The sequence below is a fragment of the Herpailurus yagouaroundi genome, unplaced genomic scaffold (genome assembly GCF_014898765.1).
Source record: "Herpailurus yagouaroundi ecotype Mexico unplaced genomic scaffold, PumYag 253, whole genome shotgun sequence".
NCBI classification, from domain to species: Eukaryota; Metazoa; Chordata; class Mammalia; order Carnivora; family Felidae; genus Herpailurus; species Herpailurus yagouaroundi.
In genome coordinates this window covers 1,886,617-1,903,011 of record NW_024412470.1, presented here as the reverse complement: position 1 = coordinate 1,903,011, position 16,395 = coordinate 1,886,617, and the positions used below count along the sequence as shown (strand labels likewise).

At 36.8% G+C, this 16,395-nt stretch overlaps 1 protein-coding gene across 2 annotated transcripts in view; it reads left to right on the top strand.

The window, feature by feature from the left end:
- The window catches only part of GPATCH2 (G-patch domain containing 2), a 177,930-nt gene extending 162,466 nt beyond the window's left edge, over positions 1-15,464 (top strand). Inside the window, exons 9-10 of one of the 2 annotated variants that reach the window (XM_040460969.1) lie at positions 2,848-2,936; positions 15,215-15,464. In XM_040460969.1, the coding sequence (XP_040316903.1) occupies positions 2,848-2,936; positions 15,215-15,435 (310 nt within the window). In that variant the 3' untranslated portion in view covers positions 15,436-15,464. Of the gene's footprint in view, positions 1-2,847; positions 2,937-14,532; positions 15,161-15,214 lie in introns of those variants that run through there. The other variant, XM_040460971.1, reaches the window with a different exon arrangement.
- Positions 15,465-16,395: the final 931 nt, after the last annotated feature.

The window sequence follows — 16,395 nt, the reverse complement described above, 5'->3', positions numbered from 1 at the left end:
AATTGTCATTAGGACTAAATAATACAATCTCTAGTAATATTTAATAAAGTTGCAGACCCTGCCATTGCCACCAGTGTTCTTAATTATTTCATGTACTCATGACGTAGTCTCCCTATTCAGACTGTAAACTCCTCCAATAATAGGACGGGAACATTCCAGGACCTTTTTATCTGCCATCTCTTCTTTCCTACTCTCCTTATTGTCACCACCTCTGGGCACTTATGCTAAGTCGGTAGTAGATACTAATAAATGCCTGCTGAATAAGTGAATTCATTAATTTTGTATCGAAAGGATGTGTCTTCTCTGATATTATTGTAGCCTTTAAAAATTTATAATAGTTTTAAAAAATAGGTATGATCGGGGCACCTGGGTGACTCAGTCGGTTAAGTGTCCAACTTCAGCTCAGGTCACGATCTCACGGCTCTCACGAGTTCGAGCCCTGTGCCGGGCTCTGTGCCGACAACTCAGAGCGTGGAGCCTGCTTTGGATTCCGTGTCTCCCTCTCTCTCTGCCCCTCCCCTGCTCACGCTGCCTTTCTCTATCAAAAATATATATTTAAAAAATTTTTAAATAGATAGGATCAAAACAATTTGCTTTTCTTGGCATTGGGGCCAAGACCACACCTCAAAATCCAACAAAAATGTTACCATTTTGCATGTCGATAAACATTTTGATATATGTGTATGTGTGTGTGTGTGTGTATTTCTGCAAAGTTAGTCACTACCTGAACTAATTTCTTTTAAATATTTTCATAATTGTAAATATTTACGGGTGCCTCAGTGGCTTAGTCAGTTAAACATCTGGCTCTTGATTTCAGCTCAGGTCAGGTGATGATCTCACGGTTCATGAGATCAGGTCTGGCGTTGGGCTCTGTGCTGACAGCGCAGAGCCTGCTTGGGATTTTTCTCTCTCTCTCTCCCTCTCTCTCTCTACCCCTTCTGCTCCCCCCCCCAAAATAAGTAAGTCAACATTTTAAAAAATAATTGTAAATATTTAATGGAGAAACAGTATGCACTTAATACAAAAGGAAGAGAAAATAAGACAAGTGCCTATTTGCTATTACCTATACTGATAGATTTTCACAGTGTATTTATTTGACTGTGGATCAACCAGATCATTATAATACTTTACTTTGTGCAATATGGCTAGAACCTATATGTAAAGTAATTAAACTCCCCAGTTCCAATTTTTCACTATATTTAAATGCCGGAGTGTATGTCTATAAATATATATCTTGGTTTTTACCTGAATTAATTTTTCCATTTTAAAATTTTCTCTAGTAATCTGGGTGTTTTCAAATTGGGTGTGTAGGGGAGAAAATAATTTTCCTTTGTCATTCAAGATTCTTCTACCTGGACTAAGAATCAAATTGACATGAGACAAGTTAACAGGAGAAAATCAACTTAAATTTTGTACATTCAGGGAACCCACCCAGACGTGAGATTCCACAACCGGTCCAGCGAGAGGAGTATATACGTCATCCTAAACTAAGGAGAAGGGAGATAGGAATCTGGGACTTAAATGAGAAGGAATATAATGCACAAGAAGATGAAAAAGAACAAATGTTGGAAGAACAAATGTTTGCTGGGCCATTCAGAAACAATGGGACATAGAGAGGACTTTGATACAACAGGCCTTGTTAGGTTCCTCCCTTTCTGTCATACTTAGTTCATATTATAATGTAGTTATCAATGGTGATGGGTCTCTTCCTAAAGCAACTCCTCTACCTAAATTCTTTTAATCAGTTATGGTGGGGGAGAGGGTAATAAAGTTTCTTCCTCAGTCTTTTGGGCCTTGATTGTTTTCAGCCTGATACAATCTGCATGCCAAAGTGCCCCATTTGGGGGCTGCCTGCCTTTGGCCCCTCCCTACAGGTGCTGTAAAACTTCAGGATACTACCTGAAAAACACGTAGAATTCCTAGAAGAACACGTGCTACAATAAACATACATCATTTATTTTTGCTTCATGATCCCCAGACATGATCCCAACCCCACATCAGGGATTATGATCCGGGAAATGAACAGCATCCCTCTCTAGCTTCAAATGTTCAAAGACTTTTCAGTCTTTTCCAACTTTGTATTATTTTTTCTTGACTTCTAATTGGGCCATTTCTAATTTTTCCAAAACTTACTAATTTAGGAGTCCATGATTGGGCAGAATAATCCAGTTTTAACTAGTTTCAAGAATAACAGAAGTTCCACTTCTCAGTCGCTACGTGTCATGTGTTTACAAATATAACCCAATACCCTGTTAGCCTGTTTAGTAGCAGTAGACCAGCATTAATGCATTCAAATTATATTTCCTCACCTAGCTAATAAACAATTAGGCAAGAATTCTGATCATATGAATTATAAGAGAAAACATCACTATTTCCTTCTATCTGTTTAAAATGTTTTAAGAGAAGTCACTGCCACATAATATCCTAAAAGAAATTGATCATACTTTTCCTGTAATAAACGTTGCTCTGACAGTAAAGCATTAGTAACCAATTGATAACCTAGCAACAATATTGTGATCTCTTTAGATAATTAATCTTAGCTATTTTCCTGTCAGAAGCAACAGTGCTTGATTTTATGTTGAGCTAGAAAGATTGCCAGTTTTGAAAATTAAAAAGCATTCCTTTTATATTATTCATTCCAGTAACAATTTATGATGGCGCATTTAGCTGCTGAATGCTTGTCAACAAATGTAATTATGTTTCGATATAAACAAGATTGGTGGTTTTACTATGCTGTTCCATCTTTGTTGAGAATGTTTTGATTTAGGTTCAGATTACCCAAGCTGTGTATTTATGTGTCATTTTTTTTCTCCTTTGTTAATAGTTTTTTCTGATAATTACTTGTAGGCAAACAAGCATGCATTTGGGATCCCTATGCACTGGAGATATCAAGCGGAGAAGAAAAGCTGCACCCTTGCCTGGACCTACCACAGCAGGTAAAGCAAGAAGGGGTTGGGGCAGAACACAAATATAAAGTTCATAAGCCATCAAGAGGAAAATACAGATAATTCTAAATCACTTGTACTGAGAAAAAAGCACAGTTACAAGCAACTATTAAATCGCTTGCCTTTGGTGTCAGGATGTACTGTGTGCTCCTTGCCCAGATTTTTCAGGCAGCCAGTCAACAAAATATTTGCCACACACCTGCCCAAACGCAAGACTTTGTGTGAGGTGTTAAAGGATACAAAATCTTCAAAGGCTGTGTCCAGAAACTTATAGACTGGTTGGGAAGACAAGGGATAAATAGATGAAAAGACAAATAACCCCAGAAGAGATTAATAGGAAGCAATTCAAAAGTGTAAGGAGCAGCCTCAAAACACAAGGCCCCATATCATGGAAGACGGAAAGCTATAGCTATGATTGCGTCCGTCTGGTTTCTAGCCCCAGCTCTGCAGCAGTCCTTGGTTTATCTTTCCTTATTTCAACAGAGATACCTGTCTGACTCCGTCGGTAGGGCCTGAGACGCTTGATCTCAGGGTCCTGAGTTCAGGCCCCACATTGGGCATTGAGTTTACTCAAAAAAAAAAAAAAAATCTGCATTAGAATGAAATGTCCGTCATCATTTCCACCTCAAAGGACACATCCTTCGAATAGCATGCCATTCTAAAGAGTGTGGAATAGGGAAAAATACAAGTGCTGAGCAGAGGGAAGTCACTAGGCCGAGAAGCCTTCCTAAAACACTCAAGCTTGGTGGTGAAGGATAGGAATAACACTAGTATGTATAACAAAATCTCATGTAAGAACAATGGTAAGGAAGGTAGAGATAAAAAACCTATGAGAGGAGGAAGCCAACGGGACATTAAAGTGTTGGACCCCCCCCCCACACACACACACACAACGGAATAAACTACAATTAACCATCCTAGATTTGTGACGTGGCAAACTGAGTCTAAGAAATGTTTTCAGTGTAGTTACTTGGTCAGTTACAAAGAATAATAGCTTTGGCCTGTTGCCTGGGATCTTTAACCCATTCAGATCTATAAACTTTCTCTTCATTTGGGAAACCTTGTATAGGAAAAGTTCTTTTTCCCATTCTGAACTGTACAATACGAAAATAAGATTCATGTCAACCAGGAGAATAAACTGTGAGAAGGGGGAGAAAAATCTTGACATGGTGATGTCAAAGAAATAAAGGATGGGAAGCTTTAATTTTTTATTTAGGGCACCTGTCCTATGGTTGAGGACTAAAAAAATTGAATGCCTTACAATTGAAGCACTCATGATGTAGTTGTCCCCTCTATATGAAGGGTGACATTATGAAATTAGACATGTGGTTATGAGTGGATATAATATTGATCTTCATCTTGTAGTTGTATTGAGTTTTCAGAATTTGGAAGTAAGAAGCACCTATGTGTGGCATGTGTTCATATTTATGTAGAATAATGTTTACCACTTGTTGGGTACCTAGTAGGTAACAGAAACTTTATTATTTTCTTTTATCTTTGTAATAATTCTGTGAGCTTGGTGGTGTTATTATCACTTTACACCATAAAATTTAAGATACACAGCAGTGTTCGGTTTTTTCTTTGTTACTGGAGAAGACATAATGACCGAATGGCCAAGCGAGGTTGCAAGCCTACATCCACCTTCAGGACTTCTAAATCCCTACTCTTTCCATGACAACATACTATAGCCTTTGTGTAAGAATACATTTGTAAAGACTGTTCCATTGCATAGGTTTATTTGAGCCTGCTATTGTGTCTTAAGTTTCACGGAAGACTTATCTCAGTATCGCTATGTAGAGTTACAGAACCTTCGTGAGAATACGTCTGATATCTCTCTTTATGCAGGAACATATAGCCACTTTTAGATCAAATACATGTCTTAAGTTCTTCAATTCAAATCTTTCATAAGGCAGGTGTAGGATTCTTTAATAGCCCCATTCCAGTTGAATGGTCCCTGAATTCTCTTATCTTTCAATGATTCAGACATTAGTGGCAGAAATAGTACAAGAACAATCTTAGGAGTATGACTAAGGCACCTTTGTGCCAGCAATAAGGAAGAGAGAATACGAGGGTCAGGTTCTAACACTCTGAACATATGTGAAGTGAGAAGGAAAAGGCATAATGGTTGAGGAGAGGATAATATAATTATTCCTACAAGGTGATTTTGATGTTACATCTCAATAGCATCAGAGGAAATCATTTATATGGAGTATGGGTATAAACATTAAACTTTAGCCTAAAACATTCATAAGCTTATACCAGCATATTCCAGATGTTATATTTAAAAACTGTTGTGATTCTCTTAAGATTCAGGATTTTGATTATATTACTAGATTTTTTTTTTTGCTTAAAGAATAAAATTCATAGAAATTTAATGCATTTTTGTAATTACTCACAGTAGTTGAGTAAGAGAATTATGTTACTCATTTCCAATGCATTTTTTAAATCCATGCATAACTGTTCCTCTCAAAGAGGAAGAGAATGAGGTTATTTAAAAGTCCTCAGTTTTAAAAAGAATATCTTCTAATACTAATGAATCAACTCGAAGGTGAAGATTATTATCCAAATTCAAGTAAGAAATGCTTTTGCATAAATACACTTTGATAATGAGGTTATGAATCCTAGATCATCTTGTCTCTGAAAATTATAATTTTCAAATTCTGGAGTATATTCAGTCTCCTAATAGTCAGTTATATTTGTAAGTTTTCAAAGTTGAGTTAGCACATAGAACTATTTTAAAGTTAATATTCTTGCCATTTTATAGGCCCTTGCAAACATAACCAAATAATGCATTGAACAGAAGTATATTTTCACAGTTTTCTTCTGCCTTTAGTCAGTGTTCAGTCCAAGCTGGAAAAATGCAAGTAAAGATAACTGCCTCTCTTTCGAAATAGGGGATAAGAGTTAAAAGGCAGACAGCTCAAATATTGTTTAATGATCCCCTCTGATTTGTATGTGAAATATTATGCGGTCAAACAGCAGCTTCAGAAAACATGTACCAAAACATTGTCAGAAAAAACTATAATTTGGCACTTTAACTTTATAATCCTGAACAGCGTTCATATGACAATTGAAGACTCTAAAAATAAACAGTTATATGTTTTATACATAATAAATAATATACTTTTAAAAGTCCCCTATGAAATTAATAACCCCAAATCTGATCATCTTTACCTGCTATTGTGTTGAAAATTTTATTCGCCCCGTTTTAGCAATAGCACTGAAGCATAATTTCATTCGCTTTATAAGGCTATAGACTAGCCAGCAGTGTTATCGGGTGAACATTTATTAATTGTGACAGGAACACCAAATTTATTTCAGTGCTTTAGCTTATTTACTGCTCTTTCACCTTTGTATTTTGTATCGACAAAGTAAAATGAATATTGATAAGGTTAGATATTGATTTTTAAATGTATGGCTTGTTCTCTGCCTCATTCAAAGTCACATACCAAAAGATAGTGGATGTCTCAGTAGCAAAGGATGTAGATTTACTATTATAAAATTGAGAACTGTTGAAGCAAGAAGGTTTGCCAGCAGAATGCATTTTATAGTTTGAAAAATGTCATCTGTAAAGGTGAAGAAAAGCAGTGAACAAAATAGGAAGAATATTATTAACACATTTTTAAAAGGCAGTCAGCAATGTTGGTTATGGTCTGTGTTTTTGGTAGAAGTCATAGCTTATTGAGGATTTGATAGTAAGAAGATTTAAGTGTGCTTTCTGAAATATTGTGGCTACCGCATTTTTTTAAATGCTTTGTTCTCTATACGTTACTAAATTCATTGCTATCCACAATTAGTATTTGCTATTACTGTTTTGCTTTTTTTGTTGTTGTTATTTTGCTTTCTATTGAACAAATATCATAAGGAAAATAGTCATCATAAGGAGTCAACCTTTTTTCTATACATTTTAAATTATGTAATGAGATGCCTATTGAAGTTTAATTTTTTTTAATGTTTATTCATTTTTGACACAGAGAGAGACAGAGTGTGAATGGGGAAGGGGCAGAGAGAAAGGAAAACAGAATCTGAAGCAGGCTTGAGACTCTGAGCTGTCAGCACAGAGCCCAACATGGGGCTTGAACTCACGAACCGTGAGATCGTGACCTGAGCTGAAGTTGGACGCCCAACCAACTGAGCCCCCCGGGTGCCCCGCATATTGAAGTTTAATATCTTGGTATAGATATTACTCCAGGGTAACTGTCTTCTGGGACATGCAACTTCTTGGCAAGAGGTTGCATTATAGCTTGTTGTGACTTGTCGACTTTTTCCTCAGCATCCTACTGATGCTTCAATAATAAAATAATCTCTGTGAATACTTAAGGCAATAAAGGCGAGTTGTAAATCCTAATAATGGGTGAAGATTTTTAGAAAGTGTGCTTTTAATTAAAAGTCACACTGATCATAATCAAGAAATGGTTGGTGTAACCAAGCCCACTTCTAAAGTGCTATATCTCTTCAATTGTCCAAATTTACTTTATCAATAATTCTATTTTTATTTTCTTTTACCACTGGATCTATATGACCACTGTAGTTTATCTTACCTCTTCCAGGATTTTAAAACAGGCAGACTTTGGGGGAAGATCAATGGTATTAAATTTGAAAACAGACTATATCTGAACCTATAGCAAAAGCCTAGGAAACATATCACTGTCATCCTCTTGATACACGCATCACCAAACTACCTTTCAGTTTGCTGTTTTAGGAGAGCCTTAAATGGCTCTCCATTTCATATCAGGAACACTTAAGGAAAGGGTAAGCATCCAAATTAGATAGAAAACCGTTGTGTTCCTGACAATATAAAAGACTAAATAATGAGAAAAGACTCAAACTACAGAATATCTGGACATGCTGAACAAAACGTAAAGCCATCTTTTTAGATGTATAGTTGAGACTGAAGGAAAGTAAATGGTCAAGACCAGAAATGATCCGGGGCGCCTGGGTGGCGCAGTCGGTTGAGCGTCCGACTTCAGCCAGGTCACAATCTCGCGGTCCGTGAGTTCGACCCCCGCGTCAGGCTCTGGGCTGATGGCTCAGAGCCTGGAGCCTGTTTCCGATTCTGTGTCTCCCTCTCTCTCTGCCCCTCCCCCGTTCATGCTCTGTCTCTCTCTGTCCCAAAAATAAATAAACGTTGAAAAAAAAAATTTTTTAAAAAAGACCAGAAATGATCCTAAGCACCTCCCATGCCCACGCCCAGTTTAGACTGTCCCAATCTAGGACCACTGAGGTATATTGGTGAGTGCCCCTGTGGGAAGGGAGCTAAGATGGGGAGTTGGGTGTAAGTAAAGATCCTATCAAGCCAGAACCTCTGGAAAGCTCTATCCTCAGAAAAGGGCAGACTGGAAACAAAACTCTGCCTATAGGCACAGGAAAATAAAGGATCTCATTTCCACCTGGGCTTCAAGTAGAGGATTCTGAAGATTTGTAACCAAGAATTTATCCTCACATGAATTTCTATTGTAAAATTACACCAAGCCAAAAACCTAACAAAAAACTGGTCTTTGAAGCAAATGCAAAGCCACTCTCGTGGTACATGCCTTAAACTCTAAATGATTCTTTTTATTTTACAAATGAAAACCTACGGAAAGTGGTCTTATGAGCCAAAAATTAAAAAAAAAAAAAAAAAAGTTGTAAACAGATTTAAAGAGCAATTTGAAGAGACTACCTAAAAAAACTGAGGTAAAAATATGGAAGGTAGAATGGCTGGAAGACTTGGAGGAGAATCAAGTTCAACATACATACATCTAATAGAACTTCCAGAAGAGGTAGAAAGAATAGGGAGGTGCATTATTCCACGGGCATATTGACTGAATTCAATGAAACAACTGAAGGAAAATGTGAATCTTCATATTCAAAGTGTACACAAATCTTTATCAGAAAATAGTAAATGTAAATTTAATCATACCTAGACGCATTGTAATAAAACTTAAGAACACCAAAGAGAAAGAAAAGAACTTAGTAGCCAGGGATAAAAGATGTAACCTACATAGGAATGACATCACATTGGTAGCAAACTTAAAAACATGAGTACAGTCTAGAACATAAGAGATGAGATTTTCAAAGTATAGAGACAAAATAATTATCAACATAGAGTTTTATATCCAGTTAAACTATTTCCCAAGAGTGAGGATGAAATAAAGACAATTCCAGGTAAAGACCAATTATTACTAAACTTAGCACTTCATGTAGAAGAAAATAGGATGCATAAAAAGAGAATCAAAATCAAGAAGGAACTGTGAGCAAAGAGATTGTTAAACATGTCCATAAAGCTAAAATATTGAATATGTAAAAGTTAATAATGATGTTGAAGTGCCCATGAAGATGGTTAATTTGGATGTATAAAAGTAAGATGGAAGTAAAACTCTGGACAACAATATGGAAGTGTGAAAAAATAATAAGTATGCATGTTGACACTTAAAGGTAATAACCAAAAGAATAAAAATATAATTTTCAAGCTAGTGTAAACAAGCAATAGATACCATAAAGGAGGAAACAAAAATGTAGAGATGCCAGAAAGGAAGAAACAAAAATATAGAGAAGTCCACAAAAATATAGAGAAACGTGAGGCAAATAGCATTAAATAATACGAGAAAAATAGATCCAGATATACCAGTAATCACAATAAATGTAAATGGAGTAAATGCATCAGTTAAATTCAGGGATTATTATCGTAGATCAAAAAACAAAACCCGGTAAATGCTGTTTATGGTAAATACAACTAAAACTTAAGTTATAATTTAAATATCTGTAAAAGAAAGCCAGATAAGCTGTATTTATAGCAAGCAAAATAAATCTTTATTTCAAGAGAGTTGAAGCACTCTTTTCAGACAGACTTGCTATGCTAGGTTAGACTAGAAATTTTTCAGGAGTTTGAAATTTGTGAATAGAGTAAAATCTTAGTCATTTGAGAGAATGTGGCAGAAGAAATGACATAATAGAAAATATTAGTGGTATAGTATTTTAAATTAAATGTTCAGTCAGTGAGTCAGTAACATTTGGACCCAAATGAGAGTTCACATTCTAACTGGGACTTTCTAGCTAGTTGACTTTGGGCAGGTGTGTTACCTCTTCAAACCTCAGTGTCATCTGCAAAATGAAACCAATAATACCTTAGATTGGCCAGGAAGGTCAAAAGAAATAGTGTATATGGAAGTATTTGTAACTGCAGAGCTACAGACTTCGTTATATATTGTTATCCACCTATGCCAGTATATTTTTGCTGTATATTGCCCATAAGCAAATTGAGAGAAGATATTATTGCAATTCACCTATAACCCATTTTTTTTTTTTTTTTTTTTTTAGTTATTTGAAGCATCATCATCACTAAAACTATTTACTTGCCATTAATTTTCAGGAAAGGATGTAGGCTTTCGGAGTAAACTTAACCAAAGTTTGAATCGGAGCTTACTCACTGCATAGTCATGGTTAAGTGACATCGTGTCTCCAAGGCCATTTATCATTCCTTCTTAGCACAGTTGTTATGAGGAACGGAGATGACTATCATATGCCTAACAAGTAAACCACGTGCATGGTACATAATAGGGAGACCATGGTCCGGATTATATTATTGAAAATTAACATCCCTGTGTGCCTTCACAACCAATACAATTTTAAGATATATTTTTTTAGTTTTTTGAAAAGACTATTCTTGGATACATAATGATTCCATAAGAAATATATTTCCGTATAATAAAAATATTTATTAATAAAAACACTTCTCCAAACATGTCAATATAGATTACGTCTTTCATTTTTTTACAAAGTTTTCATCACTTAAGAAAAAAAGGGAAATTAGTTCTACATTAAATTTTTATTATTTATTATTTTAAAAGCATGTGCCTTGTATTTTAGGCATTAAAGATTCAAACTGATTTGATTTAACAAAATTCACATGAGAAGTGTCTACAGTTTTGCAGATAAAATGCAGAATGGTCTGAATCAGGCTTTTCTATATTCAGAATGAAATAATTAAAACACCTGACAATGAGTAGTAACACCTACCATTTTCTCACAACTCAAACTGTGCGAAACGCTGTTTCTTTTCTTAATAGTAATCAAACAACCCATGTCCTTAAAAATTAGTTATTGAGAACAGAGGACTGCATTATAACTCACGATTTTAATAACCACAAATAATGATGATGATGATGATGATAATAATAGTCTTGGCCCCAAGCTGGCTAGAGAAGTAATAGGGAAAAGAGGATGGTAAGAAAGAGTGAATGCGTACCACAAATGCCTTCTGAATACAGGGGAGTGTCTGAAGTGGGGTGCGTGGGCTGTTATGTAGGAACCCTGCAGTATGTATGACCTCCCCTTCCATTGGCTGTTTATCCAACATCAATACAACACTTGAGAAGCCAAATTACTAAACAAGCTGCCAATTAGGCTTCCAGTCAGCTGGACAGATTAGCAGCTAAGAGAGGCCGATACAAGATTTTCATCTCTTGAGCCAATTACGCAAGTGAATTGCCATCCACAATACTCTCTGGAAGATTCGAGGGGAAAGGAGCGACTAGGCTGTCATAAGAAATCCCGAGTAAAGGCTGGGAACGGGAGCATGCGGGAGAGCTAGCAGGCTTCGTGTTGCTAAAATTGCCCAAACAGGAGGAGAGCCTTCCAGGAAAGGACTTAAAAGATTTAGCACTGCCAGGAGCAAAAGGAAAGGAAATTAAGGTTGTAGGATGCTGTGCGGAGACAGAGTTGTTCCGCTCCCAAGTCTTAATCTCATAAAAAGGATGAGAGACCAACAGTAGATCTCACTCCAGAATCATTGTCCATGAAAAATGAAGTAACTGTTACCTTTTCTTTAAGGTTGTATAGAAAAGCTTTTTTTGTTGTTTGTTTTTCAGGAATCTGTTTCTATGTGGAAAGATTTAGCGTTTGAGAAATTAAATATTCTTTCTTTTTATTGTTTTACTTCAAAGTATAATATAATGCTTTGTTTTATTTTCATGAAGAAGAGAGATGAAATCACCTAAAATACAGAGAAGGAGTGGGTTCTTTTCCATCTGTATAAAAAACAAGCATGGGGAGAATTCGCGTGGTCACTCCTGGGAAATACCAAATACCAACATTTGAAATTAGGATACTCAGTCAATTACCATTTGATGTTCACTTTATATCTGAGAATTGACCACAATTTAGCAATTTTTGAAGAGGTGTATTAAATTGGCCTCATATTTTTTCTTAAATATGAAACAGATTTTAAACCTGAACTTTTGCAAGCTCTTGCATCCAAGGTATGATTAAACAGACGGGCAGCCAGAGCACCAGTAGACCTCTGACCTGATTGGAGCTTAGAGATGGAGTTAAACTGATTTGTGGCAATCACTGAAAAATCAGGGGTGTGGGACAGAACGCTAGTTCACTGTTCAACCTGACATACCTGTTCGGTGGCTGTTCAGAAAATATTAGATATCTCGGATGTCTGTCTTGGTTGCCACCATAATCATAATTTCAAAATAAAAACCTAATTGCTTTTTTTGTTGTTATGTTAGGGAAAAGTTTTGACAAACGGCTTTTGTTTGGTGTGTGTGTGTGTGCGTGTGTTAACTAAGAGGTCCATTTTTTACGTTTTATATATGCGTATGTGTGTGTATGTGTGTGTGCATATGTGCACAGAGACTTTATATATATAATTGCCCTAGTCTAGCAGTAAATAATGTTAATTATGAATTTTTCTTTGACAACAGTCATTGCCATTTAAGCTGCTTGGTTTTTCATTACATATTAAGGTACTTGTTTCAGTGAGCTGAGACCCAATTTGACAAATCCAAAACTGACTCATTATTGGAGTAACCTAGTTTTTCCTTACTCCCTGTAATAAATTTAGCAAATGGCAATAATGTATTCTATTCTCAGTCCTAAAATGTACTGAAGATTGAGACTACCACGATGTCCAATAAAGGGCTTTGAAAATCAATTGATTATAGTAAATGAGTGTCGGTTATTAAAACTTATTTCTAGCTCTTTGCACTTCCATTCTTGTAGAAGTCAGAATCAGGAGGAACAACCCACTTGCTCTTCCCCGAGAAGGCCAGATATGAAGTACCACGTGAAACAAACTGTTGGTTCACCCCTGGCATTTCTTTCATTATGATTTTTTTTTTTACTGTGAAATATATATGCCAAAGAATACACAGAAATGCATAGGTACAGTTTAAAGAACAATAATGCACTGGCCATTTCTGTTACCAACATCCAGGCGAAGAAATAGAACACTACACTTTCCAGTCCCATAGTAACTTTTGTTGTTATTACTGGTGCTGGAGGATCCTTCTGTGCCTTGTATTACCATTTTAAACGTAGTCTTAGAGAAGGAAAAGGACAGAGAGTCCCAACCTTCTTGGGGAGTGGGGATGGAGTAGAAGGTACCCTCATAACCCCCAAGTCAGGGAGGAAAAATTGATGATGGTGGAAAAGGTGCGGAGGGGGATGTGGGTCGATGCCAAAGACATCTGATTCACAAGCCTTCGAGAGTAGTGAGTGATCTTGTCAACAGCTGCCCATTTCAACCCTCAAACTGTCCAGGAAGAGAGCTCACATTTCCGACCAGAAATATGCCGGACCCAGGGCTTAGCTGGTATATACACCAGAGACATACTCAGATCTTTGAAAAGTGAGACTTTATCTATGGAGGACTAAGGAGGGAAGGGCGAGCTAGCACTGCATCCCTGCAAGTTTGTGGCCCAGAGTTCTACCACAGACTTCTCGGAAAGCTCTGACAGAGGAGATTGGGCTAAACATGTTCTCACTAAAATAAAGACTGTTTTAAGATGCCCTCAACCCCTTTCCCACACAATCTCCAGTATTTGCTCTCCACTTCCTTCTTCTGCAAGGGGCGTATCATAAGAAATGCTCTGTATTTGAGAGTCCTGATTACTTTTAACAGGTTATCTCTAGATTTGCTATAGTCCCCTTTCATACGCCACAATCTCACAGCTGCTGATACAGGAGAAGCAGAAATGGGCCACTCTCAGGGTGCCAGCCTGCACTGTACAGCTGGGGCACACAGAGCAAGGCCAAGTCTCTGTCAAAGGAGGGAGCCCAGGTTCTTGTGCTTCCTTGACTTTTACACTTGTTCATTTCACAATCCCTTGAATTTAGAGATTTGGTACTTCTGCGCTTTCCCCTAGAATCAGATGTACGGTTCGTATGCTCAACTATTTCCTTAAGAGCCTACAAGAAAATTTAAGTTAAAGGTCAATCTTTGGGGGGAGTCTGGGTAGCTCTGTCAGTTGAGGATCCAACTCGATTTCGAGTCAGGTCATGATCTCAGTCTCTGTGCTATCAAAATAAATTTTAAATAAATAAAAACTTTGTTTAAAAAAAAAGTCAATCTTTGAAAATGTCATCAAATAGATAATGCTTAAGATGGGTGCATCTCTCAATTGTCTTTGCTAAGAACATTGGGGAAATAACAGCTATTTCTAAATCTCATGGTAAGCACTGCCCAACCTCCTTTTCCAAAATAAGGAATGAGGGTAGGTAGGAGATCAGGGATGGAGGGAAAAGGGAAGGATGACTTTATATACATGACAGTAATATTCTTTTTTCTCTATTCTACCCTTCTTGCCTCCTTCTATAGTGATCAAAACATAGAAATGGAAGAAGGGGGAAGAAAGGAATTAAAAGGTGCATATGTTATAGTCCAAATAATAAATAACAAGATGATTAGAACAATGTCAACAATTTCTATGAATTAGGGATGTCATCAGTTGTGCTTTTTATTTGGTTTGGTTTTAGTTTTGGTTTTATGGAATGTCAAAGCCCCGAGGAAGTATAAGGTATTAGATCGTAAGTTGGTGATCTTCAGAATTATCGTTGACACTAACACAGCAATGAAATTAAATCTCTTTGTATTTTATCATTTACTGAGAATACTTTGCCTGCACCATCTCATCTGACCCTGGCAACTTGCTGTGAGGTAGGCAGTGGACGTTGTTATACCTACTTTACAGAAGAGAAAACAAAAGCCCCAAGAAGTTAAATAACTTAATCAACTACTAAGTAGTATAGCTGAAACTCTAAACAAGATCTTTCTTCCATGGATCCCTCTACCACTACAAGCTCCTTCTCCCAAGATGAATAAACAACGACCCTCTCACCCCTTCCCCACCCCCACCCCCAGTACCTTGTTGAAAGAAAAACTTATGAAAATATGATTTTCTTAGCTTGAGAGGAGATCTTCACCTGTGTCTGTACTAATGTGTTTTGGGGCGGGGGGGTGTTGTTTTTTTTTTTTTTTTTTTGTCATTTTATAATTTCAGGATTTGTAGGAGAAAACGCCCAGCCAATCCTAGAAAGCAACATTGGAAATCGAATGCTCCAGAATATGGGCTGGACACCTGGGTCAGGCCTTGGACGAGACGGCAAGGGGATCGCGGAGCCAATCCAAGCCATGCAGAGGCCAAAAGGATTAGGTCTTGGATTTCCTCTACCAAAAAGCACCCCTGCACCTGCCACTCCCAATTCAGGAAAATCTGCCTGAGAAGAAAAACAAAGAAGAAATGTTTTACAATTTTTATTTAATATATATATATATATGTACATACATATGTACACACGTATATGTGTACGTACATATATACATATGTACGTACACATATACGTGTGTGTATATGTATGTACATATTTATATATATGTATGTGTATATATATACATGCGTATATATATATTCCATTGTATGTATGTGTATGTGTGTGTGTGTGTATATATATATATATATATATATATTCCATTGCCCTAATATTACAACATAGCTTCCGTTTTCGAAGCAGAAATTGACCTTGCCTCAAACTCCTCACTCTAGCGTCCTGCGAATGGTCCTGCCACAGTGATAGAAATGGGGTTCCCTCACAGTTACTGGTGCTAAAGTGAAAACCTTTACCTTTAAAAATTTTTTCAGCAACTTCCAGTTATTTGTAGGTATAAATAACAGCTTGTTGCCCCTATTTATTTTGATCTCATAGGTCAGTCATTTCTAGCTGGATTCAGTCACTGTGTGTGCAATGCCCAGGCAAACATGAGACACCCACGTGTTTCTCAAATGGGATAGGCCAGAAAGAATGTTGTTTCCTATCACACCCAGAACTCAAAGACCGATCATCACGTCAATGAAGTCCTAAGCAAATCTTTGTTTGAAAGGCTTGCCAATTTCACATTCCTTGAATCTGGCTTTTTCGTGAGGATTCTGTAATGGGGTGGTACCCATTCATCTATCCTTGGACAGGGTAGTATCAGGTTCACAGTTGACAAACAGTGATTAATGTTTCCCTCTGACATTGTTGACCAAAACAAACCTCATCATTGTTATCACCGGAGTGCCCTCAACATGACTTGCGGATTTTACCAATTTTACCTCATTTAGAACATCAAATAATTATTGAAAGAAAAATGTATTTTTTCAATTCACCATGACCGAACTGTAAATTCTATTCATCTGGATTT